Raw genomic sequence first — 26,861 nt, 5'->3', positions numbered from 1 at the left:
TTTGATTTTCCCACAGATCTGCTGGTGAGAGGAGTGGTCTCCAGCGCCCAGCGTTTTGGCAGAGTGACTATGTTGGCACAGACCCAAGCCGAACACCCCCTACCCTTTTTCCCAGGGCCCTGAGAGTGTAATACATTACTAACAAAATCCCACTTCCCATTCCTCTCAAACTTTCACACCCCTGCTCCCCTCCTCTTTCCCTCCCATGGCTGGCATGCCCCCAGAAATGGGAATTGGGGTGACATGCGTATGACTCCTTCCAACTCCTCTTCTTTTCTCATCATTTCCTATACAATATCTTAGCATGGACAATTTATATTTTTTTCAACATAAAGCTCGACATAAACATAACTTTTTTTTTCCAGCAAACTACCAAAGACACTTTCTAATTATGAAGTTCACTCTGCGCACTGTGACAGGACACCCAGCCACCAATCTCACAAGAAAAGAAATGCAGACCCTTTCATCGTTAAAGGGATTTAAAGGGAATAGTTGCCCATTCACGCCATCACAGAGGTTATAAATATGAACCCTCATTCTGGAAAAAGCCTGGCTTGTCTGCCTGACAGTTCTCAACGCGGTATTGAGGGGTAAGCATTCACAGGCGTGTATGTGTCTGGGTAACATGTAATGACATTATTCTCACCACGGTGACCCCTCATTGTCACAATGCTTTCTTCTTCTGAGCTCGTGAAATTGACATAAGCTTTACAAACATTCCAGGCATTTTTTTCTCAAGGCCAGATTTCTTTGGAGGGGGGGGGGGGGGGGGGGGGGGGGGCTTTCAGCGAGACAACCATCAGTGCTAACAGCACCACCTACTGATGGAGCAGTCCCGCACAACTTTAAATGCTTGAAATGGGTTATTCAACTATATTTATATTGAGTATTGATTTGGAAAAAAGACAGAATTTCATTTTATTTTGATCTTTTAATTTTATTGCTCATTTCCTTAATGGGGAGCTAAATGTTCGCTTTGGGAACGCCCCTCCTCCTCCACTGTCCCATGCAATCCACGCAGATGTGTGATTTCTTGTTCGTACCTGCAATCAGTAGTAAAGACCAATCTATCACTCTTCTGTGGGCTAATGGTATATGACTTACACATCAAGCAACTTCCTGACCTGCCCAGGTGGTTATCAGTATAGTTCTGCAACTCCAACACCTGCGCCTCTGCAACTGCTGCTCTGGTCAGGAGAAGAGCACGCTCCTTCTCAAAGGAAGCCTGTTTGAAGAAATTAAATCTTCAAATCACCTTTAATTACAATTTTTTTTAATATATATTAAGAATGTAATCGGACAATGTAATTGCAACAGTAGATTTTGTACTCTGTCGTGGACTCGGTGATCTCCCTCAGCTGTTTTCTCATATTATGAGGGGCCGTTAGGGACATTATTACTGAAAGCTCTCACAAACACTACTGAAACGCTCTCACACACACTACTGAAACACGCTCTCACAAACACTACTGAAACGCTCTCACACACACTACTGAAACGCTCTCACAAACACTACTGAAACGCGCTCTCACAAACACTACTGAAACGCTCTCACACACACTACTGAAACGCGCTCTCACAAACACTACTGAAACGCTCTCACACACACTACTGAAACGCTCTCACAAACACTACTGAAACGCGCTCTCACAAACACTACTGAAACGCGCTCTCACAAACACTACTGAAACGCTCTCACACACACTACTGAAACACGCTCTCACAAACACTACTGAAACGCTCTCACACACACTACTGAAACGCGCTCACAAACACTACTGAAACGCGCTCACCAGGGTTATTATAGTTAACGAAAACGAACGAAATAACGAAAACTGAAATTGAAAAAACATTGTCGTTAACTGAAATAAATAAAAACTATAATTAAAAGGAAAAAACGACAACTAATTAAAACTGAATTGTGAGTTTACAAAACTAACTAAAACTAACTGAAATTATCGATAAACTGACTTTCATTTACTTGTTTGTTTTTTTTCTTTTTTAAGCCTTGTGGATTGATATGAAATCATTTTTTCCGCTCTCCGAGTTTAAGCTGGGAGCGCCACAGGACAACTGTGTGAGTGCGCATGTGCGTGCGCTCACCGCGCTGTAATGGCTGCGGTCTGCCGAGAAAGCGGCAGAGTCCCGTATGGAGGTTCTTTGAGTACAAGAGCACAGATAGAATCGAAAGTCTTGTTGTGGATGATGAAAAATGTGCGGAACATTTCTCAGTCAGGAAAAACCAGCAACATCAAAGTCCACCTCAAACTGTTGCGTCCTTGTGCGTTTCCGGCTACTTTATCAGTGAGAGAATAACAATCAGGAATAATAATCAAAGCATCAATATAAGGACTCACAACTGTCAGCAAATTCCTGGTAGGAGACTGTTGAAACTATCAGGATGGACGTGAAGGAATGAAGAAAGTTAAAAAAAACAGGGACAAATATGTTTGCAGCCAAAAAACTGAGCACAAAGAGCGAAGACCAAAAAAGAAGTCCCAGCCTGCACCGCATATAAAACACCTGCACACGACCACAAGGTAATTAACACACACATGAGGACATGAGGTCGGACACTTCCGTAGGTTGTGTACAAAGACCCTGCAAGTTTAATTAGCAGCATCTAACCAAGCTAGCTCCAAAACAGAAGCAGCATCAGGTGGTGAGAACATCAGGATGCAGCTGGATTTGAGCTTTGACTCCTTCAAAAAGTTTGTTTTTGTCAAACACCACATGTAGGTGTTATTAATCTGCTGCACTGATGCTGAAGTTTATTGTGGAGTTTATTGTAGAATTTATTGAGTTTGGGAGTTCATGTTTTTCTTTGTTTCTCCCTGTTGATGTTCATGTGTGTCCTTATTATTACACACATTTAGCATGTCTTGTGAACTGTTGGGTGTTGAATGTATTTCTTTAAACGGTATCTTTTGTGAAGTTTTCATTACACAATAGTCACTTTTGCGCCTTGAGTCTTGCACCTGATTAGGTATGAAAATACTAAAACTAATACTGAAACTAACTGAAACTAACTAAAACTAAGCATGAAACCAAAAATAAAAACTAATAAAAAGGAGAAAAACCACTCTGAAAACTAATTAAAACTAACTGAATTAGAGAAAAAAAAGGAAAAACTAACTAAAACTAAACTATAATGTAAAATCCAAAACTATTATAACCCTGGCGCTCACAAACACTACTGAAACGCTCTCACACACACTACTGAAACACGCTCTCACAAACACTACTGAAACGCTCTCACAAACACTACTGAAACGCTCTCACACACACTACTGAAACGCTCTCACACACACTACTGAAACGCTCTCACAAACACTACTGAAACGCTCTCACACACACTACTGAAACGCTCTCACAAACACTACTGAAACGCGCTCACAAACACTACTGAAACGCGCTCACAAACACTACTGAAACGCTCTCACAAACACTACTGAAACGCTCTCACACACACTACTGAAACACTCTCACACACACTACTGAAAACCAGAGAATTTCGTGTGAACAGGAAGGTGTTTGGTGTGAACAGGAAGGCGTTTCAGTAGTGTTTGTGAGAGCGTTTCAGTAGTGTGTGTGAGAGCGTTTCAGTAGTGTTTGTGAGCGCGTTTCAGTAGTGTTTGTGAGAGCGTTTCAGTAGTGTGTGTGAGAGCGTTTCAGTAATAATGTCCCTAACGGCCCCTCATATTTTCTTATGTCACCACAGGATTCCTTGCATAGCTGCTTCAGTTTGTCTGGTCTGATTAAGTTACATTTTTCAAAAATTTATTTGACAAAATGCACAGCTGACTGCATCTGTCATTTGGTAAAATGAGAGAAAAAAAAAAAGGCACCCATTCTTGACAGTTTACATTTTTCATTTTGAAAATAGCCACCTAAAACAGAAAAGTCAGGCTTAAGATCTAGAGTCTCCCTACATGCAAAAAAAATCATTTGGAGGAAAACAGCAATATACACTCACTGGACACTTTATTAGGTACACCTTGTGCTGGATTTCTGTTTGAACTGCCTAAATTATTTTCAACAAGGTGCTGGAAACATTCCTCAGACATTTGGGTCCACACAGTTGCTGCAGATTTGTTGGCTGCATATTCCATGATGCAAATCTCGTCTTTCACCACATCCCAAAGGTGCTCTGTTGGGTTGAGATCTGGTGACTGTGGAGCCCATTTGAGTATAATCAAGAAACCAATTTGAGGTGATGTGAGCTTTGTGGCATGGTGTGTTATCCTGCTGGAAGCAACCATCAGAAGATGGTTACATAGTTATAAAGGGATGGACATAGTCAGCAACAATATTCAGGCAGGCTGTGGTGTTTAAACGATGTTCGTACTAAGGGGCCCAAAGTGAGCCAATAAAATATCAACCACATCAATACACCACCAGTAGCATGAACTACTGATACAAGGCAGGATGGATCCATGCTTTTATGTTGTTTACATAAAACTCTGACCCTTCCATCTGAATGTCAAAGGAGAACTCAAGACTCAAAAACATTTTTCTGTTGTCCAATATTTGTGACACTGTGTGAACTGTAGCTTCAGTTTTGCCTGTTTAGCTGACAGGAGTGGCACCTGGTGTGGTCTTCTGCTGCTGTAGCCCATCTGCTTCAAGGTTCACCATATTATTCATTCAGAGATGCTCTTCTGCACATCTTGGTTGCAATAATTGGTTATGTGAGTTTCCGTTGGCTTCCCATCAGCTCAAAGCAGTCCGGCCATATTCCTCTGACCTCTGGCATTTTCTCCCAGAGAACTGCCGCTCACTGGATATTTTCTCTTTGTCAGACCATTCTCTGTAAACTCTAGAGATGGCTGTGTGGGGAAATCCCAGCAGATCAGCAGTTTTTGAAATACTGAGACCAGCTTGTCTGGCACCAACAACCATGCCACATTCAAAGTCACAAAAAAATCAGATGCTCAGTTTGAACTTCAGCAGGTCATCATGGCCATGCCTTGAATGCAGTTAGTTGCTGCCATGTGATTGGCTGATTAGATATTTGCATGAACAAGCAGTTGAACGGGTGTATCTAATAAAGGTACCAGCAAGTATAATATTTCCTCAAACAGGAACAAGAATGTAAAATTTCTGGTTTTAGGGGAAGTCAGTGTACATTTCTCTGTTGTACAGTCACTTTCCCAAATAGTTATTTTCTCTGCAAACAAAAAAAAAAAAAACCTGTTCTAGCAGGCATCATAGCAGCACATTTTAAAGCAATCCTGTTACATGATCCAAAGTCCACCTCTGCAGCAGTTAATCCCTTTTGTTGCTGCAGAACACAAACTTTGAAGTTTTTTTCAATATCACCACTCCCAAAAGAAATACTCTTTGGCTTTATACGGGAAGTATGGAAACAAAGAAGAATCCCCACAGACCAAAAACAAGCATTCATGAGACAAAACAAAAGCAAATCTATCCACTTCAAAGCAGCCACTTTTGTTTTGTGCTACCTGCTCCCGGGACGCCTGCAGCTGACCTTCCAGCCTTGCCTTGTCCTGGCGAAGTTGTTGGAGCTCCTTTTCGATTGCATCTTTCAGTTCAGTCGGCTCCAAGCTGAAGTGGGCTTCTGGAGGCCCAGGTTCTAGGTTATTCTCTGGTTTGGCCAAGATCTGGTCTCTCTGAACCCTAAAGATTATGAGGTAGGGGGAAAAAAAAAATATGCTGTTTATGGCAGTCCTTGTCCATTGCACTATGTGCAAGGTTGAGCAGGTCCTACATGCTATCTCTAATTATGGGAATGCTTTTATGCACACTAGAATAAATTTTAGTATCTTATAAAGGATCTGTCTGAAGTGAAGTACCAAATGTCAACCTAATGACACCAAACATGTCTAAACAAACAGGAAAGACACAAAGGAAACACCACCTGTATGCAATCAGGAGTGCATGATGAGTTTTGGTGATCCTCTGTAGTCTCTTCTTATAGGAGCGAGCAGCGGTGGCGAGCTGCTCCTCTCTCACCCTGTAGGACAAACGAACGTCCTGCAGCATGCTGTCGAGGAATGCTCTCATCTTGCTCTGCTCTGATGGGCTTTTACTTTCTCCAAGCCCATCAAAGTAATCCTGGATTACACAGAGTGGAGATCCTATCAAGATTGTTGAGTCTCACTATCAAGCATGCTTTGTGTGTGCCATTACTCACAGCTAAGTCCTCTAAATAATAAACCAGCCTTGCGCGATATTCCTCGTTCAGCTCTTTCAGCCGCAGCTGCAGCTTAGAGTTCTCCTCCTCTACCTCTTTTAATTGGCTCTGAGAGCACATCAGGGCCTTCAAAGGAAACGGCACATGCATTATTATAATTTGGAAAAGACTAAAACAAAATGCTGAGGATGCAAACAGCTCACCGCACTCTGCTCAGAGAGTTTCTGCTGGCTAATATGCATTGCTCTGTTGATCTCCTGGTGCTCTTTACCCATCGCCACCCTGGTGACCAAACACAGGCCCGACCACAAGAGAGCAAAATCCACAGAGAAGAAGCAAAGAGACCACATCCCACACACACACACACACACACACACACACACACACACACACACACACACACACACACACACACACACACACACACACACACACAGAGCAAATAAAGCCACAGCTTAGAACTAAAACCAAAGATGCAACCACAAAGCAGATGCATATGGGACAAACACTGGATCACTCTACATTCTGAGATGGGTTTGGCTGTTTGTTGACTGTAAATGTAAAGATAATGATGTTTTATCTTCATTAAGCTTTTGCACAAGTAAATGACAAACATTCACAGGCCCGCACACTTTCTCCTCCAGGTTCTTCTGCTGCTCCTTGTAGCTGCTCTTCATTTTCTCCAGCTTGTCTTTGATCTCATCTTGGTTTTCGAGGAGCTATGTGAGGAAAATGAATGAAAAGCTATGCGAGGCAGTGACTTGAAACTGTTATGGTTACCAATTTCAAAAAAAGTAATGACTTTATACAGAAATACTCACAGTTTTCTGCACGTTTTTTTGCTCCCTGTCCAACTCTGCTAGTTCCTCGGGCTGTTTATGCAACATAACAACAGTCTTAACATTTCAAATGAAAAATATAACAGTCTAAATAATAAACATAGAACATTGTATTCTAACTATAACTGTTATTAAGACACGTAATTCAGTGCTTCACCTTGACTCTGTTATGTGACATGTGGCTGATCAAAGCCTGCACCCTGTCCAGCTCTCCATGAAGGCCCTCGGTGGTGGTCTTAACACATTGATGCTGCTCCTCCAGCTGCCTGTGGAGGGCATCCTGGGCCTGGGCCAGTGCCAGCAGCTCTGCAGTCAGCTCTCCACTCTTGGCTAGTTCTTTATTGTGGGCCTCAACCAGAATCTGGTAGTTTTTCTTTAGTGTGGCATGCTCCTCAGTCAAGTCTTGGCCATTCTTCTCTTTTACTCTCAGGGATACCCCAGTGGACTCAAGTTCCCTGAACAACCTGTCTCGCTCTATTTCCAGCTCTGTTATCACACCTTCTTGGTTCAGTATCTAACCAAAGTGGGGAGTGCAGGAAAAAGTGAGTGCCATAGTGATTCAGACTGCCATTCTTGTGGAAAACTCTCACCTTGGTTTTCAGCTCAAATGTCTCTTCTTCATAGTGCTCTCGTATCTTATTAGTCTCAATTTTCTCCTCTACAAGCTCCTTGTAGATCTAAAAAAGATTAGACAAGAAAAAGAAAAAGATTTGTTCTGTAGTATGTATTCACATTTAAGTTATAGCCCATGTTTGTTTAACACCTTCAGTCTTTCCTCTTCGCTCTGGACCAGCCTGTGGGACAGGTCTGTGTTAGAGGTGGCCAGGTGGCTCAATCTGGTCTCCAGGTGGCCCACTTTGGTGAACACACGCTCATATTTGTTACGCAACTGCAACTACACACACACACAATTACCCATTTCTCTGTATTGAAGGCCTCCATACCATACCATACCAATTTATTTATAAAGCACCTTAAAACAACAACAGGGCTGGCCGAAGTGCTGTACAACACATCAATCACAGCAACAAGCACAGACATAGGATAGAACAATATAAAAGACACATCAATAACGAGCACAGTATTAAAAATTTAAATACTTAAAATATCAAAAAGTTTTAAAAAATAAGGAACTACGAAACAGAAAAATTTACTTAACACCACGGTCACAGTCTCACACTGGGTCGAAGGCCAGGGGAGTAAAAATGTCCTTTTAAGCGAGATTTAAAAACAGCGACTGTTTATTGTATGATCATTTCATCCTCATTGTTAAGCTCCCTTGCCAACATGACATCTTTTTCTGGCACTGTAAAGTGAGAATACTTAAGAAAACAAATAGGAAGTTGTCTTACTCACATTTTCTTCTGTCACAGCTTGAACTTGTTTCTGAAGTTGATCTGAAGTTTGGTCCTGAGCATCCATCATCTTTTTCCTTCATGGCCAACTGTTGCTTGTAACCACCAACAATGTTTCCATGGCTCCCCAACACAAATACAACTCATGTGTGCACACTCTTTCTCTATACTTCATTTGATACCAAACACAACATTAATCAATTAATAACTACCATGTGTCACAGTAAATGTAATTCTGGGTAATTCTGGCTAAAGTCAGTTTGGGAAGTCCTAAAAGTATGAAAATTCTGTTTACATGTTTAATTATGTAAATAAAAGTACATAAAGTATGGGTAACACTAACAGTTGTATAAGTGACTCTGCCATTTATTATTTAACCTTTATACAGTATAAACTGAGACCTTTGTGAAAGAATGGTAAAATTCTATTGACAACAGTGCCCCCTTGAGCATACAGTTGGGATAGCTGCTCTTCTAAAATACTTCACATTTAAAGCCAAAATGGTACCATATGCTCATTATATAACATCATGACTACTGGCAGGGGGTTATGCTAACTCAACTAAACATAACAATCTTGTCTATGTCATAAGGAAAAGTAATTATAATTTTTAAAAAAACTAAACATAGAAGCAGAGTTAAGGCTTCCAGCACACAAAAAATACTTTCAAGGTGAATCTAGGAGAGGAAAAAATCTGAGGATCCAGCAGGACATGAAGTACAAAGAACAGCTTTACAGCTCAATCAATGTGTTTTCAGCTTTTGGTATATGCAAATGATGCAAAAAAAAACCCCATGAAATCCAATGCTTTTTGTTTTGTTTTAATGGGAACGTAACAATGTATAAGAACAATCCAATGAATTCACAGTCTAAGATGTGGCCTCATGTTATCAAAAATAGCTGCAAAATACTTTACAGAGATATAACATGACACTGAGAGGATATTTACATTTAATACATCAGTTGAATAGGAAAATAAATTGTACCAAATGCATGCAAACCTCAGTCAGATATGAGGAATAAATCAATCCCTGTAAAAACAGCTCAACAGCTCAAAGGCAAGAGCCTGCGTTTATCAATCTAAATGATGCTTCACAAAAGCTGCTGTAAAAATAATTAATCTGGGATTTAAGATCAAGAGCAAAACTGCTGCATTATATAGAGATTTTTTGCTGAGGATACATGTTCAATGTGTTTTATATTCAGCATTTTGGAAAATGAAGTTTCTTTTATACATTAACTCCCTAATGTTTTCCAAGTTTTGCAGCTGAGGTAATACACACACTCTCTGGCCTCATGATTTTTGAAAGTTTCAAGTATCCTGATGAGATCTTGGTGTAGCTTTGATTTGTTTACTTATTCATTTATGTATTTTTTTGTATTTGATATTCATAATCTGTAGTATTCATCGGCTGTGTGAAAGCAAGGTGTCTTTGAGTGCAACCACAAGTTGTGCTCATTTCGCGAATGTGATTTTGGCAACTCTCACATCTCTCATGTAGCCGTTTTGGACAGAGCTAACTCCACAGTTATTTCCGGTCTGAAAAAGTGCAGAGCACATTTTGTTTAGCTTCACTAGATTAAATAACGACACTGTTAAGACACGTTTAAATCCTCTTCCACTTCCTCCTCATCTTCTTCCTTTGAGACGTGTATGCTTTCACCATGATCCATAGGTATGCCCATCTCTTTATGCAGGGCCACTAGGCTGGCCTGGCTAATGTAGTACCTAACGTTCTGGGATTTTGGCAACAGCTTCTGGAGTTCCTCCAGTTTACGGTGGGCCTAGGAAAGAATTACAGAGCATACGGAGAGATGAGCATCCAAAGATTTAAAAGTGCTTGTGTCTAATGTGACCTACTGAAAAATCTAAAAAAAGAAGAGTCACCAGTTGGAAGCTGCCTTGCTGACAGTGATGCTCGATAATTAGACCAAATACATCTCCAATCCTGACAGCAGGGTCCAGCTCTGGCTCCATCAGCAGGGCTTCACACAACCGCACCGCCTCCCCGGCATCCTCATTGTACAACCTGCAGACAAACGTGATGAACTCAAAACGTCACAGACGGGTCAAACCGGGCGAAAACAAAGCAACCATCAAAATGTATGCCTTGTATGATGAAAACCACAAAATCTAAGATAAAATAAATAAAAATGAGTTCATATTCATACCTTCGTATGTGGATGAATTTCCTGATTAAGGTGATCTTACGCTGCAGGACAGCCAGTCGTTCTTCCTGTTCTCCAGGCGAAGTGTCCTTTACTTTTGAAAGACACTTTGATGCCTCAGTCAAAGCATCCAGAGCCTTTTCATAGTTCTGGTAATCATCAATCTCCACCTTATAAATGATAACAACATAGCTATTCATTAATTCATCCAGATTTTACTTAAAATAAGATTCAAAGTAAGATTCAAAAGTGCAGATGATGGCCATCGTGAAATTTTGCCCACCTGAGCACAAGCTTCATAGAAGCCAGCAAGCTTTTCTGGTGCTCTGGCTTTTGTGTAGAAACCAATGATTGTTTTTAAGATATCTGGATCTTTTCGCCAGTCTAGAGTTTGGAGATAGTTGGCAGCCATGACGAAAAGCTCTTTCTGACGACTAACATTGGCAAAGAAAACGATTTTCTCCGTGTCGCCTGACCTGAGGAGGGCCCTCATTGCCTGTTAAGAAGAAACAAAATAAATATTTTAAGTTTTTAGAGTCATATTAGCAAAGTCCAAGAGTACGGCGGGTATTACTACTACACATCAGATTATTACCTGGCGTTTGTTGCCTGCCTGTGTGTATTTCTTAGTGGCCAGATGGTAATTTCTCTGAGACATGCAGCAGTCAGCAATCCTCTCCAGCAGCTCCTTGCGTGCCTCTTCAGACATATCCTTTGAATCAGTTACGGTCATTCTCTCGGCCAGATCCTCTGTAATTGTCAGATTCTGCTTCACGCACAGTTCCAGGGCTTGATGGTACTGGGTACACAGATGTGGAGACACACAAACACAAGTAAGCACATATGAATGGATTAACAGGCAGGCAGCTGATGCTGTATCACAGTGGTACCTTCTTGGCTGCTACCAGTAACTCCACAGACTTCTCATACTTGGAATGTGTGCTAAAGAAGTCAGAGCAGCGCGCCAGGAGGGCTGGGTCAGAGCTGTCATTGAGATCCTCTGCGATCATCTCAAGTGCGCCAAACTGTTGGGTGGCGAAGGCCAGCTCAAGGGCTTTGGAGACATAGCCAGCCTACAGGAAACAAATGAATAAATAAATGAATAAATATAGACATAATTCACAATATATGTCACAATAGCTCCCCCTTGTGGAAATAATTAGAATGCATCAAGCCATTCACTCAGGAAAAAACAAACTGAAAGCTTCAATGCACCTTATGGTAGAGCGCAACAGCTCTGTCCATATGGGTGCCTTTCTCCTCGTAGTAACACGCAGCCTCCATCATGTCCTCTGGGTTGCTGAGCAGAGCCAGGTTCATCAACTGGTCATCCAGGCCGTTCTCCTGGTCAGACACACAAGAAAACATCTTGCTTCATAAATAGCTATACTGTGGGTCATCCTAGGAATTTCTAACTGAGGTTGCTGATGGGGAGAAAAAAAAAAAAAAGATGGTTTACTTTACCTTACAAAGTCGTATAGCATTGTTGTAGGCCTGAGCTCGTGTGTAGAAATGAACAGCTTGTTTGATATCATGTCCCTCATAATGCCTGGCCAGGTGGTAAGAAGCTGCTCTGTCACCCGTATCATTGGCTATCTCAGATGCCTAAGAAATTAAAAAAAAAAAACTGTGTTATCATATAAACAAAAGAAGCATGTAAATTACGCACATTTGCAACACTGTTTACAGTGGCTTTACAAACCTAGACCTGTTTCTCAAGTACAATCCTCACTATATATAAGGGAAGAAAATTAAGTCCTCAAGATGTGATTCTTGAAAAATAAAAACACCCAATTACAAACTGAGTCACCTTCTGAATGTTCCCTCTGTAGCAGTAGATCCGAGCAAGAGAGAGATAATCCTGAGCACACTCGTAGAAATGTAGCGCAGAATCCAAGTCTGACTGGCTCTCCAGGTACTGGGCCCACCACTTATAGATGCTCCTGAGTTAACAAGATGGAAAGCACTTGTTTTTAAAAATAGGTTTTGAACAGAATATAAGCATTAGGTGATATTATACAGAGATGTTTTTAAACATAAAGGGAGACTCTGGACTTACTTGTCCTTCATTTTGTTAACATAAATCTCTAGAGATGACGTGTCGTCCTGGAGCATTCTGGGCACTTCAACCCTGTGTGTGTCTGATTTCTCATAGCTGTAACAAGACGGATAATAATCAATCATACCTTGTTTCTATGGTATATTTGTTCCTACACAAACTACTGCATCACTGACAAAAAAAAATTAAAAATTCTTACTAAGTGAGGGCCAGTGTCTTATCACCCATGGACTCCAGGTATTTGGCATAGTTGTAGTACGTGGTGCGCAGATGGATGCGATCGTAACTTTCAGCTGTTTCCAAAGCCTGCTGCCATTTACCAGAAGCCTGATAGAAATTGTTCAGCAGGTCATAGCGCTGACAGCTTTTGTACAGATTTTCTGCATCCTCCTGTTGGAAGACAGGAAAAGATGATGGAAAGATAAATGCTTTCGGCCCGGAAAGTCCCTTGGTCTGTGCGTGGTACAACGCTTGGACTTAAAGAGAGGATGTGTTATTTGCAGCCAAAGGATGTGACATTTCTGTGAGCTGGAACACAGGTTATTTATAAAAGAGAAAAAAAAAAAAGAGAGAGACAAAAATGATCTTCTAGAACAATTTTATAAGCCAGAGTTTATTTTTTAAGTTACTTTTGTCTTTTTCTAATGAAATCTTATATTTTGCTCTGCTTTTACCATGTATGGTGCTGAAAGTGTTTTCAAGTTAAATTGGGTGTCAGCTTGAACCCAAACAGAGAAAACACTTTTTACAATTTCTTTAACATAGTTTGGGGTCAAGTAAAAAAAAAAAGCACAAGCCACTCCGTTAGACTGTGAGCGTGGCTTAAATGAAAACTTCTTTAATGTCTTACCAACATGCCGAGCTGAACTGCCAACATCGCAACTTGGGTTTCTGATTCAGGCTCAGCCTCCGCCTCCTTTAGTGCTTTTGCTGCCCTGGCATTTCCCATATTCCCAAGGCACACGCGTGCCACATCCAGCCGACGAGTTTTCACACACATCCGTGCCATATTTTCCCACACCGCTTTACTACAGAAGAAAGGAGAAATGGCTTGTTTGCAAGAGTGATGTGTGGCTCACTGCCTTGGTATTTTATTATTCAACAATGAAATTGGTTGTACACACACATAAATACGCACATACGTACAATGTTGGCTTGCGTAACAATATTTTCCAGTTATGTCTGATTCCATTTAAGTTTATATTTGGAAGCTGGAGTGTGTGCATGTGAAAATGGGGACAAACCTGATTTAAAGTTGTAAATACCTTCAGGTCGATAGGGTCAGATCTTTAGCATTATAGTATCATTTCAGTATTAATGATAATTATAATAAATGTCCACCAAAAAAAACAAACTGCGGTATACTGAAAAAAGCATTATCTAGAAATGAGAACATTTTAAGACTGAGAAAAGGATTTTAAACTCAAAGCAAGCGGCAGGCTTTTCATTCTCTGTCCTTCTGTTTTTTTAAACATTTTCTCTGACGTAAATCAAGCCTTTACCCCCCCCAAACACACACACACGCACACGCACACACGCATGCACGCACACTTTAGTTCAGCTTCAATTCCAAATTTAAGATTCCACAGCCATCTGGTCTCTATTTCCATCCCCTCCCTCCTCCTTGCTTTAGCTGATACAGATGTGGGCTGTTTATTAAAGTTAGGCAACAGGAAATATCCCAAATCTTTAGGGGCCCTGCTTTAAGAAGGGAGACTAAGTGAAAAAAAAGCAATAGTAGTAAGTGACAGCCAAGCGCTTACTCCTTATGGTCATAGAAAACAAACCCTGGGATAAAAAAAAAAATGTGAGTTATTTAAAAATGTTGAGAAAAATCAAGTTCGCAGTGGCCAGATTTAGAGAGCCAGAAAAGGAAAGACAAGAGAAGAAACAGGTCTACATTTGGCCTCTCTTCCCATCCTCTTTTCCCCTCAGGAAACACATCCTGTTGCTGGCCGACTGTGGCAGTCACTATGTTTGTTGCACATGGGCGAGTGGACTTTAGCGAACGCCCCCTGGTCTCCAGACAAAAGAATATAACGAACGGTGACGTCTAAGAGGGTGTCTTTTGGACATTCTGTCTCACAAACACACTGGCACAGACACACACACTCATATTTAAAGTGATCATGAAGGAAGGAGCTGCCTGTTCACTGCTTACTATAGCTGCTAACTGATTCCTTGGATTATGATGAACTGTAACTCCCCTGCATTTCAACTCTGACCACAAAGATTTCCAGAGAAAACTGTGTGTGCGTGAGTGAGCAAGAGAGAGAAAGAGGGGAAAAGACAGAAAGAGGCAAAGGGGGGTGGGCTAGAGGACTTCTTGTTCCAGGCAGGCAGCAGGGGCTCATCAAGTCTACAGACGGTCTTGTGTAGCCAAAGCAAAGCCACCTACGACTGAGCTCCTAGCAACGTTGTGTGAAGAATCTGCTTTTTCCATCTTTACTTCTCTGAAAGAAATGTGGCATTGCTGAAAAGAAAAAAAGAAGAAAGCCAATCTTCTGTGCACCCAAAGAAACCAGCTGCAAACCCAGAAGTCCAAAAAGTGCAATAAGCAAAGCACCGGAGAGTGGAAAAGCAGAAGATAAAGTGCAAGCAAGGACTGAGATCCAAGAGTCAAGCTGCAGCCAGCCGGAGCCAGTGGAATGGACCTAGGTGCCAGCTGGATCAATCCCGACGTACCCACACTGCTGTCTGAGGAGGAGGGCTGAGGATCTGCTGCGACAACAACCGACTCATGAATGAGGATGAATGGAGATGTCCTTTAGCTAAACCCTAAAACGAGACTCTTGCCAATTCCACCTCTGAGTGAGCTGGGACAACACTAGCTAATAGCTCAAAGAAGAAGAAGGTGGTGGTGGAGGAGGTGGAGAGTAGCCAGGGGGCCCAGAGCACTGCTAGTGCTTCTGGCCCAGAGGAGAGGAGAGGGAGCTGGCAGTCCACTGAGCGGGAACAGGACTCAGAGCAAGGACACGACGGAGGGGGAGAAGTGGCAGGTGCCGGGCGTCACATGGCCTTGCAGAGGCTGGTGGCGGCAGCGGTGGCCGTAGCCCTGCTGTCCCTGGTCCTAAATAATGTTGCAGCCGTCACACCCAGCTGGGTCCTGCAGGATCTGGAGGACGGGCGTAAGCGCAGTGTGGGACTATGGAAAATGTGCCCCAATGGTGGGGAAAGGGGCCGTGACGACCTCCAGGCTGACAGAAAGGTTCAAGGCACACAGAAGCAATGTGAAGGCATCGGCTGGGGCTCTGAGTATGCAGGCTACCAAGAATCCCGTGGCACTGTTAAATGTAAGTTTTTACTTTACTTTAGATTTTAAGTTTGACATCACAGAGTGTTTATGTCTGCTTTTAAAAAAATACTAATATTAACAAACCATAAAGCTTGCTGAGAGATTGATTAGTACTTGTGAATAAAAGAAACACACTTAATACTGCAAATATCTCTGTAGTGTTTCGTGTTGTGTAGTAGTTGGTTTTGTTCTTTTTCATATGAAAACACACTGCTGACGAATTTCACTGTCAGGGTTTCAGATCAAGCTGATATACATGAATTAAATCCAAGCTCTTAACTTTCAAGTTGATCCAGCATATTAGTATAAACATTAGCCTATGGAAGTCATCCAAGAATTTGTAGCACACACTGCATAAAAAGGTCAAATTCTTTTTATTGATAATCACGCTGTCAATTGGCTTTGGGTATCTGGATAAACATTCAGTCAAAGTCAATGCTACGACAGATTTATGTGCTTCACTAAATAAGCTCCACTGAGAGTCATTTAAGAACAAGCCTGGGAAATGCTGAAATCCATTGGCCAGCTTTCCTGGGCAACGGGCAGCGCTGCTTACTAATGGCAGAAGTGACCCACCATTCATGAAAAAATAGTAATCATGTCAATGCTACTTTGCTGGAAATGTATTACACAACCCTGTTTCCAAAAAAAGCTGGCATATGGGGAACAAACGAATAGAAAAGTGGCGAAGAACTAACAAACAAAAAAAAGGAAACAAACAAAATGAGCAAAACAAAAACAACAACTTCTAGAACAGTTCATTATTGTTGGGTAATTAAGTAACACAAAATACTTCAACAATTTCAGAACAATGTCCTTCAATGTAAGAATTTGATCCTTACATGATTTCATTATTTGCAGTATATAGTGTAGTAAATAAAAGATTCAGATAATCTGGAAAATGTACACAAAGGACGAAAACAAAACTGTGGTGGAAATGGGATCAGAAGTGCTTCGAAAATCAAAGCGAGCACAGTTTGTTGCTGCGTCCACAAATAAAGGTTCAAACTTTGCCATGCAAAAATAAATAAATAAATAATAAAATAAATGTCGTATTATCTGGCATTCTTACTGACCACTTAAAGACATTCTCACATTCACACAGACCAGTGGACGCTTCAGTGGTAATCGGTAGGTAGGTGTTTCGCCCAAGTACAATTTAAATGCAGAATGAAGGAGTCGGGGATCAAAGGAACCTCCAGATCAGGGAATGACCAGCTCTATCTCCCATATCAAACAATAAAACAAACAAACCAAAAAAAACTAAACAAAACATATAAATATGTATACACAAGACTGAGAAACCCCACCACCTTTTCTGGAACTGATCTCATATGAGATAGACAGAGGCAAAGTGGAAAACTGTCCTGTGATTCGACCAGTGAAAATCTGAATTTTCTTTGAGGGGAATTCATGGACAGTATGTAAAGCAGGCTAAAGACAAGAGGGACCATCCACCTCAGTTCCAAAGCCAAGATCTGTGATGGTGTAGGGCTGCATTAGTGCACCAGACATTGGCAACTTGCATATTAAGAATCAGGAGCAGCATCCAGACAATGTTTTCTTCAAGGAAGGTTTTGCCTTTTTCAGCAAGACCATGCCAAACCATTGTCAGAAGAAGAGAATTCCTAAGACGTCCTGCCTGCAGTTTGGACTTTTCACACACAAAAAAAACACTTAGTGTGTGATGAAAAATAAAACAAGACAAACCAGGCCCTGAACCACTGACAAGCTGAAATCCTATATTTACTTTCAGAAGCCTATCAGCTGTTCTCCACCGTTCCAAAATGCTTTCAGTGTCTTAGAAGAAGAGGTGATATCCATGCCAAAGGTTCAACATGGCAATGACATTTTCCCTGTGTCGTCTTTGCACTAAATGTATTAAATCACAATTTTTAACAATTGGCATTTGAGTATTGTGCTTTTATTTACATTTCACACTGTGTCCCAACTTGTTTTGGAAACCGGGTTGTACAATTTGACTAAAGTTTTATGATGCCCTCAAAAATTCAGACGTATTATAAAAGTATCTCTTAAAGACTGTTAAGGCTGTCTAACTTGTCATATGTGTATAATTAACACTTTCACATCACAGTGCCAGAAATATGACACAACTTTTCTTCTGGTCCTTGAAGTGCAGTTCGACATGATGCGAGCGTGTAACCTGATAGCAACAGTGGCCCTGACTGCCGGTCAGCTGATCTTCCTTCTAGGCCTGATGAAACTGCGCTTCATCTCACATGAATCCCAGTGGTGGGAGGAGGCCATCGCTGCACTCTTCCAACTAGCCAGTGAGTACCAGCATCCTTACAGCTTTTTTTTTCTTTTTTTTTTTTTTTGCTTTTTGGGTTTTATCATTTAAAAAAAAAAATATCCAAACTATTGTGACAGAATGACAAATTTAAATTCCGCAGTGCAAAGTTCACACGCTGTCTGGCTGAGTGCCATAAAAGTGCGATGTAATCACAGCTGGGCTGGACTGGGCAACTTTCCAATACTAAAGATCACCTTAGACCTCAAATGCTGCAGGAAGTTACTATGAAAATTATCAGATGCCAATAAATCTCAAACTACAGTATTTTTTATTTTAGAGACACGCATTGAAAAGGTATTAAAATAACAGATCAGCCAAACTAAGAGAGAAAAACAGAAACTGCACTGTCCTCAGGATTAACTAGAATTAACAAGCATCTATCCACCCAGCCATCCATCACAATTGACATTTAGTGTCGCCTAGTGTGGACTTGTCCCAGTGCCCCTGTTGAGGAAGTGTCTTGTGCGCTGCGGTCGCTCAGCTGCTTGGTTTCTGAGCGGCATGAAGGGGGTCTGCTGTGGGTCTAAATTTAGTCCTAGTCCAAAATCCATGGACCAGAGCTGCAGTGAGCCAGGGAGCGACTGTCGGGCGCCAGGATATCCCTGCTCAGGACGAGGAAATGTCTGTGACTACCTGTTATGCAAAACCCTGAGCTGAAGAAGGAAAAAGAGGGGAGGGGGAATTAACGGGAAAGACAGTTTTCGACGGGGACTGTGTGTTTGTGTGTGCACTGGCAGGAGGGATTATGTGCATATATGCTTGTGTACGTGTGTTAGTGTGATTCTGTGTTTACAGTGCGCTTCGGTGAAGAAATGTCCTCTGGTACTTATGACAGCTAGGTGGGACTTGCCTCACTCTAGATCCACTGGCCTAGCTTTTCTGTCTGTTTACAAAGTGTCTAAGAGTAGTCACAAGTAAAGAATCTCCTCTTTATCTTTAGTCTATTCAGGGCAAATTCCAGCGGGGCTGATGGCTTTTATCTAAAGACCTTGGTAAGAGGATTGAGGCCCACCCAGTGTTACTGCATTTTCCTATATTAGACAACAACACGAGGAACACCTCAGTGACCAAGAGCTCATCTCACAAAAGAATGATTACCAGAGACAGTGGCAAAATAGATTTACCAGTCTAAAGAGAAAATTACAGCAAACACCTACTTCCCTATCATAAAACAATAATGGTCTGAAAAGGGATTAATAGTAAACATTTCTGTTTCAAATACACCAATCAGCCACAACATTAAAACTACTTGCCTAATATTGTATAGGCCCTCCTCTCCCTCCCAGATGTATGGTATTGGTATGTGCAATAAACCATTTGGGTCCTGATGGTTGCAGGATGGTGCCTCTATGGAGGCTTGTATACTACGTGGATGCTCAATTCAATTTGGAGCTTGAAAGTTTGCAGCCCATTTCAACAGACTGGGCCCTTTTGGCATGTTCCAAGATATTTTGCACATAGCTGAGCATGAGCAACTAAAGCAATAGACAATACTGCATAGATTTGCCATTGGATGAAAATAAAACTTTCATCTACTGGTTGGAGTAGATGCAAATATAAGTCATTAGTCATTAGATATAAGTCAGAAGGATTCATCCTAGGTCATCCTAGGCAATACATTTAATCTTTGTTGAATTACAGCACTGAGCAACAATCTTGAGCCACCTCTCGTTACTTTATATGTTGCTTCCAAGCAGCCGGGCTTTCTTGTTATTTTTAAAGTGGTCTTGAGCAATAGTTCTCCAGGCTTTCTGAAGGTCTTTCAAATTTTGCTTCTTCACTCTTTTTCGTTCCTTGTACCTTACCATTTTCAGAGGAATGTTTTTTGTTTGTTTGTTAAGTAACTTAGCATTGCCCTAAGAATCATTCAAGCATTAAAAAGGGACCTAACTCAAGGGATGAAGCAGTTTTGTGTCTACACATAACAGACAACTTAGAAAAGAGGCCATCTTAAATTGTATTTTTAAGAACTTACTGGCAACCTGACACAAAACACATAATTTGCTATAATTTCATTACTTGAATTGATGAAAAATGCCAAAGAAAACACATTTTGTCAGGCATAAAACAATATTTTTGCACCAATGAGGTGATTCTCACATCTCAGCATGGTGTGCAGTGTGTCTTTAAAAATTTTAGGAAAACAAGTGGAGGACAAAAGGAGACGCAGTAGGTCTAAAAAAAATATCTGAAGCATATTTCACTGGAATTTAATGTGAAAGACCAACACAAAGTGGTATACAATTGTGAAGTGGAAAGAAAATTACACATGATTTGAAACATTTTTTACAAATAAAAAACTGAAAAGTGCGGTGTGCAAAAGTATTCAGCCCCCTTTTTTCTGAGTGCAACCAATTGCATTCAGAAGTTGCCTGATGGCTGCTAATGACTAAAAAGAGTCCACCTGTGTATAATCTAATCTCAGTACAAATACAGCTGCTCTGTGATGGCCTCAGAGGTTGGTTAAGAGAATACTGGGGAGTAAACAGCATCATGAAGTCCAAAGAACACACCAGACAGGTCAGGAATAAGGTTGTGGAGAAGTTTAAAGCAGGCTTAGGCTATAAAAAGATTTCCCAAGCTTTGAACATCTCACAGAGCACTGTTCAATCCATTATCTGGAAATGGAAAGAGTATGGCACAACTGTAAACCTACCAAGATAAGGCCGTCCACCTAAACTTACAGGCTGAACAAGGAGAGCACAGATCAGAGATGCAGCCAAGAGGCCCATGGTGACTCCGGATGAAATGCAGAGATCCACAGCTCAGGTGGGGGAATCTGTCCACAGGACAACTATTAGTCGCGCACTGCACAAATGTGGTCTTTATGGAAGAGTGGCAAGAAGAAAGCCATTGTTAAAAGAAAACCATAAAAAGTCCCGTTTGCAGTTTGCCAGAAGCCATGTTGGGGACACAGCAAACATGTGGAACAAGGTGCTTTGGCCAGGTGAGACCAAAATCGAACTTTTTTGCCAAAATGCAAAACGCTATGTGTGGCGGAGAATTAACACTGCACATCACTCTGAACCCACCATCCCCACTGTCAAATATGGTGGTGGCAGCATCATGTGGTGGTGGCAGTATCATGCTCTGGGGCTGCTTCTCTTCAGCAGGGACAGGGAAGTTGGTCAGAGTTGATGGGAAGATGGATGGAGCCAAATACAGGACAATCTTGGAAGAAAACCTGTTGGAGTCTGCAAAAGACTTGAGACTGGGGCGGAGGTTCACCTTCCAGCAGGACAACGACCCTAAACATAAAGCCAGGGCTACAATGGAATGGCCCAGTCAAAGTCCAGACCTAAACCCAATCGAGAATTTGTGGCAAGATCTGAAAACTGCTGTTCACAAACGCTCTCCATCTAATCTGACTGAGCTTGAGCTGTTTTGCAAAGAAGAATGGGCAAAAATTTCAGTCACTAGATGTGCAAAGCTGGTGGAGACATACCCTAAAAGACTTGCAGCTATCATTGCAGCAAAAGGTGGTTCCACGAAGTATTGACTCAGGGGGGTTGAATACTTTTGGACACCACACTTTTCAGTTTTTTATTTGTAAAAAATGTTTCGAATCATGTGTAATTTTCTTTCCACTTCACAATTGTATACCACTTTGTGTTGGTCTTTCACATTAAATTCCAGTGAAATATATTTATGTTTGTGGTTGTAATGTGACAAAATATGGAAAAGTTCAAGGGGTATGAATACTTTTGCAAGCCACTGTAGTTCTACAGGCCTCTACCATTCATCCATCCTCCATTCCTATTTTAGCCCTCCTCCTCCTCCTCTAAGTTCAGTGAATGGGGCTCACTCCTGAATGAATGGAGGTATTTTTACTCATCGCTCTCTTTCAGTGGAATGTTTTCATTTTCAGACGTGCCAAAATGCTTTACAGCTGCAAGTAGAGTGTGTGAGTGTGTGGAATAACAATATTAAGCTGCGTAAAGCCATTTCTCGGCAGTGCTGGCTAGTCGAGAATGAAAGCACAATAGCGGCCTTTTCACCCCGTGAGACAAATCTGGAATGTGTTTTCTGAATGGACACAGCTCTAACTTGTCAAATGTCAACACTGCAGATCACATCCCACTGAGATGTGGCTTCTAATTTCTTTTGACCTCGAGAATCTGTAGACTCCATTTATTGATTTTAAGCCAGGCTCCAAAAGAAGTCGCATTTCCCTTGAAGTCTGTAGCTCAATAGATTCCGGGTGAGGAGCAAGAGAAAATGGTTAATCATGACAGCTACAGTAAGTCACTGCTGGCTAAAAGGAAATTAGCAGAGCCAAATGAATTTCCAAGAACCAGCTACATAGTAACACAAAACTCATTAAGATTTTCTCTGTGACAGATTGTGTCAGATGTATAGTAAATATATTAACCTCGGAGCTCAGGGTGTGGCAAGGAGATGAGGAAGGAAGGATGGAAAGAGGAAGAAGGGGAAGGAAGTTTAAAAGATAAGTCTCTGCCAGAAAAGAGGTTCACACAGCCCACCCTGGCTGGAACCTGGACAGGAGATTATTCATTTTCTTGGGTAAGGAGTCAGACAGGTTAAACATGAACAGCGGGAGCAAACAGTTGCATTCTCATACATACACACAGTAGCAGACACGCAATGATATACAGACACAATTATCCACATCCTCACTTAAAACAATGACAGCCATCTTACAGTAGAGGTAGAGAAAGATATATAAATGAACTTCCCTCATTGGTGCCACTGACTGTTTCAGGAAACCAACTGATTCATATCCTAAAGTACTAACATCCCTATTTCCAGTGATTATTTTTGGTCCCTGTATTTATATCACTGTGGATGGGGCAATTTTTTTAGACATGTAGCATTGTTGAACTATATAATGGCTCCAGAGCACACTTGAAGGCACTGAATGAGAAACTGACTGAAAAACACCCAAGCAGTGTTGCTTTAATACACATTGTACCTAACTGTAAAGAAGCAGGACAACTGCAGGCCATGGAGACACTGAAAAATGTTGTTACAACCAAATAAAGATCAAAGAAACAGCATGAAACTAAAGGCTGAGGCATTCTACCTTCGCATGCAAGCCGGAGTTCCTCTTTGCTTCAGTCAAACTACTGCAAATCAAAGAAAGCAGAAGATAAAACATCTCAAAGGCTTTTCCAAGCCTGTATTCATGCTCTGATATTTTTCCGCTATTGAGAACTTTAATCTTGAGATCTCTGAAGTTTTTCCTCAGAGGAAACAGATTTCCCAAATCAAAGGCCACACACAGAGCTCCAGCCTTACTGTGAAATAGAGGGGCTGCAGAGACACAGTGTAATTATGAGCATGTGGGATTTTAAAAAGTCACTGTAAACTATAGGTTTAAATGGTTTAGGTAGAAAAAAATAAATACATAGACAAAGGTATTTGGCCACATGTAAATGTTGTTTTCTGGCACTGGCCAGTTCCACTGAAAGGAAATTGTAATGCTTTACCTTACCAAGACATTTTAGCCAATTCTATGCTTCAAAGGTCCATAAAGGCATGGTTGGAAGAGCTTGATGTGAAGAACTTGACTCGCCTGTACAAAGTCCTGACCTCAATCCCATCGAACAGCTTTGCAATCACGCACAGTGGACATTGCAGGTGTCCAACTGACCTTACAAATGCTCTTCTGAATGAATGAGCAGGAATTCCCACAGACACACTCCAAAATCCTTCCCAGAACAGTGGAAGTTGTTATAAATGCAAAGGGGGGTCATAAAGAATGGGATGTTTCATCTACCAATGCAGGTGTCTGTCTTAAAACTATCCCAAAGGTTCTCATGTTATCCTCGGGATTAATTGTAATGACTGTTTTTCTGTGATGCCTACATTGGGTCAAATCTAGTATCATGCTAACCAAAATTACCTGAGTTTAATATGCTCAAGAGTTCTGATGCGAGTTGTCTAATGTGAAAAAATGATTTAGCTTAATCAGAGGAGCACTCAGAAATTCAAAACAAGAAAGAAAAAACAACATACTGTATTTCACTGGATCCTGACTTTATATAGAGATATTGGTAAATGACTAACAGATCTTTTCTCTCTGTGATCCCATGCAGGTTTTGTGTTGGTTATTGGACTCGTGACCTTCTATAAGATCGGGCCCTACACGCACCTTTCCTACTCCTGCTATATGGACATAGCTGCTTGCCTGTTGGCCACAATGGCTGCGGCCATGCTCATCTGGAACATTTTACACCGCCGTGATGACAGCCTTGCACCTCGAGTTATAATCATCAGTCGCTCACTGGCATCACCTTTTCACCCACGTCTAGACAATGAGTATGTGGAGTCGCCTTGTTGAGCTCAGGAGATCTCACACAACAAACCAGTGACAAGACTTGTGCTCTCAACCATTCATGGTTTATTCCAGCTATGCGCCAGTGACATGACTCTCAAAAGAAGATGCCATTCCTGTGCTACCGAAATGGCTGGACTAACATATGCTTGCAATTGTATCCTATTTCTCCCACTATGAATGGTGATATACTAAATATTTTGCTGTTTAGTGCACAGTTTTCACATATTTAACTAAAATTAATGTATAAAGCAGCCCTAAAGTTCCAGACAAATTCAAATACTGCATGATACAATCATGCAATCAAGCTTGAGTGACCTGTTCAGAAAAGAATTTGGATTAGGACTGTCTTATATAAATCATAATTCCTATGAAAAGATCAAGCTGGAACTTGACCTGTTTTATTAAATGTGCATTTATGAAATGGTCTCCTGCACAATTATAAATTGGAAATAATGAAAGATGTTGAAATTATAATACCAGAATACCTCATATTTGTCTTCATTTCGCTTGTTAAAAATGTTATGCACATATTAATTATATATGTTACAAGTAGGGAAAATACCAGGAGAAAAGCTGAAGAGTCTTCATTTAGCTTTTGGACTGTGCTTTACATAATCAGTGACAATATTTAATTTTATTATAGCCAGTGAAAGACAGCATGTTGAACAAATAACTGAAAAACATGAGGCTATATTACTCTAGGAATTAATTTTTCATGAATATTTTAATTTTTGAAACAAGAAAAATAAAAAAGACAGAAAGACAAATAACCTGCTAAATAAAGCATATTAATTATTTTGGACTTCTTAAGTAGTTTTTGTTAAATTGATAGTAATAACTATTTTGCCGATGTACTGCAATTTGTTCAGTTAAGTTCATTTTTCATGACGCTTCCTGTATGATTCTCTCCTTGCTTTGGTACATACTCAATACCTAAATTAATATAATATTAAACTTAAACTAATAGCATAGGGCTATCATTAGTAGTAGTAATGACCATATCATTTTTCTGCAAAGAACTCCAGGTTATTTGTGGGTCTTCCACATTAAAATAATAATATATCATGTAAATTCAATAAATTTATTGGTAAACATAATCAAACCAGTGGTTGTTGTCTTTACTGCTGCTTGGTGCCTGAACAGAAATCTGTTGGAGGAAAAACTAAAGATGACAGTTGTCCCGTCCATGCTGCCAAAGAGCCAATCCCAATGTGAAATGTATTAGCCAATCATGTTGCTGTGTTGATGCATGTGGCCAGTAAAGGTTCACAAGCGTTTCAGAAGATGTGAGAAACTGTGCGCTTCCACGCAACTAACTAATTTGGGGGCAAAGTCACCAAACTTTTGCATTTTTTGCTGGATTTGGCTTTTGATTCTATACAGGAAGTTTTATTTTTTTTTCCCCGTGACTACATAACCTGAAGGTATGGCTTTCTTGTTTAGATATGGGCTTCAAAATAACTACATCTGATTCAAGGTGCCTGCCTCCAGAACAGCTTTGATTTAATTTCATTAAGTGCACCTTGTATGTATGCTCCCAAGGTCACAAATTAGCACCAGTATATAACCATAAAAATTTTTTAATAGTCCATCCATCCATCTATTTTCTTCACTTATCCAACTCGGGGTCACAGTGGGACTGGAGCCAATGACAGATGTCCTAAGGTGTGAGGCCAAATTATTACATATCACTGTACTTCATTGTAAAGAGTGTTATAGATGCAATAGTCTACTGTGGCTAAAGTATGAAAAATATACCATAAATTTAAAGGACAAACATGAAAAGGTACTGATAGCTCTCTTATTGTCATGACAGACATTTATCTTAAACATAATAACTGTCATAATAAAACATAATAATTAACTTATTGAATAAAAGATCAATCAAGCTCAGCTAGAGATGTTTCATAATCTGCTGCTGAGCTTGCTGCAGAGATGAAAATCCTCGATTACTTGAATAATGATTTTACTGCTGATAGATTTAACTATAGAAGGCTATATGATCAGACACGTGCACATATTCAGGCAGCTGCCTCTACTTAAGTACATTCTTGCGTGCAAACTGTCATTTCTGCTGTAACTTTAGAGCTACGACATATAGTGTGAAGCAGCTTATAAGAAAAAGTGTTACACATGATATACAGTGCTGTGAAAAAGTATATGCCCTCTTCCTGATTTTTTCATTTTTTGCATATTTGTCACACTTATATGTTTCAGATCATTAAACAAGTTTTAATAAATGATAAGGATAACCTGAGTAAATAGAAAATGCATTTTTCAAATGATGATTTCATTCATTAAGGTGAAAAAAAGCCCAAACCTACCTGTGAAAAAGTAATTCTTCCCTCTTGCTAAATTCCCAATTAACTGTG

The 26,861-nt window shown here is 40.7% G+C and overlaps 3 protein-coding genes across 5 annotated transcripts in view; 1 reads left to right on the top strand and 2 right to left on the bottom strand.

Moving 5' to 3' along the window:
* Nucleotides 1–943: 943 nt before the first annotated feature.
* ccdc78 (coiled-coil domain containing 78) lies at nucleotides 944–8,498 on the bottom strand. The gene is given in 16 exon segments (XM_030755849.1): nucleotides 944–1,043; nucleotides 1,125–1,244; nucleotides 1,330–1,365; nucleotides 3,692–3,754; nucleotides 3,847–3,890; nucleotides 5,466–5,640; nucleotides 5,882–6,078; nucleotides 6,158–6,283; nucleotides 6,361–6,439; nucleotides 6,788–6,876; nucleotides 6,979–7,029; nucleotides 7,154–7,510; nucleotides 7,587–7,673; nucleotides 7,760–7,891; nucleotides 8,353–8,420; nucleotides 8,423–8,498. Coding segments are annotated over 16 exon segments (1,791 nt in total). The 3' UTR covers nucleotides 944–952.
* A 667-nt stretch (nucleotides 8,499–9,165) lies between these two features.
* The window catches only part of ift140 (intraflagellar transport 140 homolog (Chlamydomonas)), a 28,573-nt gene continuing 10,877 nt past the window's right edge, over nucleotides 9,166–26,861 (bottom strand). For all 3 annotated transcript variants that reach the window (XM_030754683.1, XM_030754684.1, XM_030754685.1), the window contains 12 exons: nucleotides 13,430–13,607; nucleotides 12,779–12,969; nucleotides 12,580–12,675; nucleotides 12,331–12,463; nucleotides 11,985–12,125; nucleotides 11,736–11,864; nucleotides 11,411–11,593; nucleotides 11,116–11,319; nucleotides 10,804–11,016; nucleotides 10,524–10,690; nucleotides 10,240–10,381; nucleotides 9,166–10,136 (listed from right to left, as the gene is read on the bottom strand). In XM_030754683.1, the coding sequence (XP_030610543.1) occupies nucleotides 9,948–10,136; nucleotides 10,240–10,381; nucleotides 10,524–10,690; nucleotides 10,804–11,016; nucleotides 11,116–11,319; nucleotides 11,411–11,593; nucleotides 11,736–11,864; nucleotides 11,985–12,125; nucleotides 12,331–12,463; nucleotides 12,580–12,675; nucleotides 12,779–12,969; nucleotides 13,430–13,607 (1,966 nt within the window). In that variant the 3' untranslated portion in view covers nucleotides 9,166–9,947. The remainder of the gene's footprint in view (nucleotides 10,137–10,239; nucleotides 10,382–10,523; nucleotides 10,691–10,803; nucleotides 11,017–11,115; nucleotides 11,320–11,410; nucleotides 11,594–11,735; nucleotides 11,865–11,984; nucleotides 12,126–12,330; nucleotides 12,464–12,579; nucleotides 12,676–12,778; nucleotides 12,970–13,429; nucleotides 13,608–26,861) is intronic.
* tmem204 (transmembrane protein 204) lies at nucleotides 14,650–25,737 on the top strand. The gene is made up of 3 exons (XM_030754686.1): nucleotides 14,650–15,872; nucleotides 18,010–18,165; nucleotides 24,248–25,737. The coding sequence occupies exons 1-3, from the start codon at nucleotides 15,593–15,595 to the stop codon at nucleotides 24,490–24,492; spliced, it is 681 nt and encodes a 226-aa protein (XP_030610546.1). The 5' UTR covers nucleotides 14,650–15,592; the 3' UTR covers nucleotides 24,493–25,737.

Source organism: Archocentrus centrarchus, chromosome 19 (assembly GCF_007364275.1).
Source record: "Archocentrus centrarchus isolate MPI-CPG fArcCen1 chromosome 19, fArcCen1, whole genome shotgun sequence".
NCBI lineage: Eukaryota > Metazoa > Chordata > Actinopteri > Cichliformes > Cichlidae > Archocentrus > Archocentrus centrarchus.
Note: the sequence above shows the minus strand (reverse complement) of the source record. Positions and strands in the feature narration are given on the sequence as shown.

Bases quoted from the DNA above. Each gene is read 5' to 3' on its own strand.
- tmem204 (XM_030754686.1), top strand. From the start codon at position 15,593: ATGGCCTTGCAGAGGCTGGTGGCGGCAGCGGTGGCCGTAGCCCTGCTG. The intron at 15,873-18,009 runs GTAAGTTTTTAC...TGGTCCTTGAAG, and splicing joins ATCCCGTGGCACTGTTAAAT to TGCAGTTCGACATGATGCGA. The intron at 18,166-24,247 runs GTGAGTACCAGC...GATCCCATGCAG, and splicing joins TGCACTCTTCCAACTAGCCA to GTTTTGTGTTGGTTATTGGA.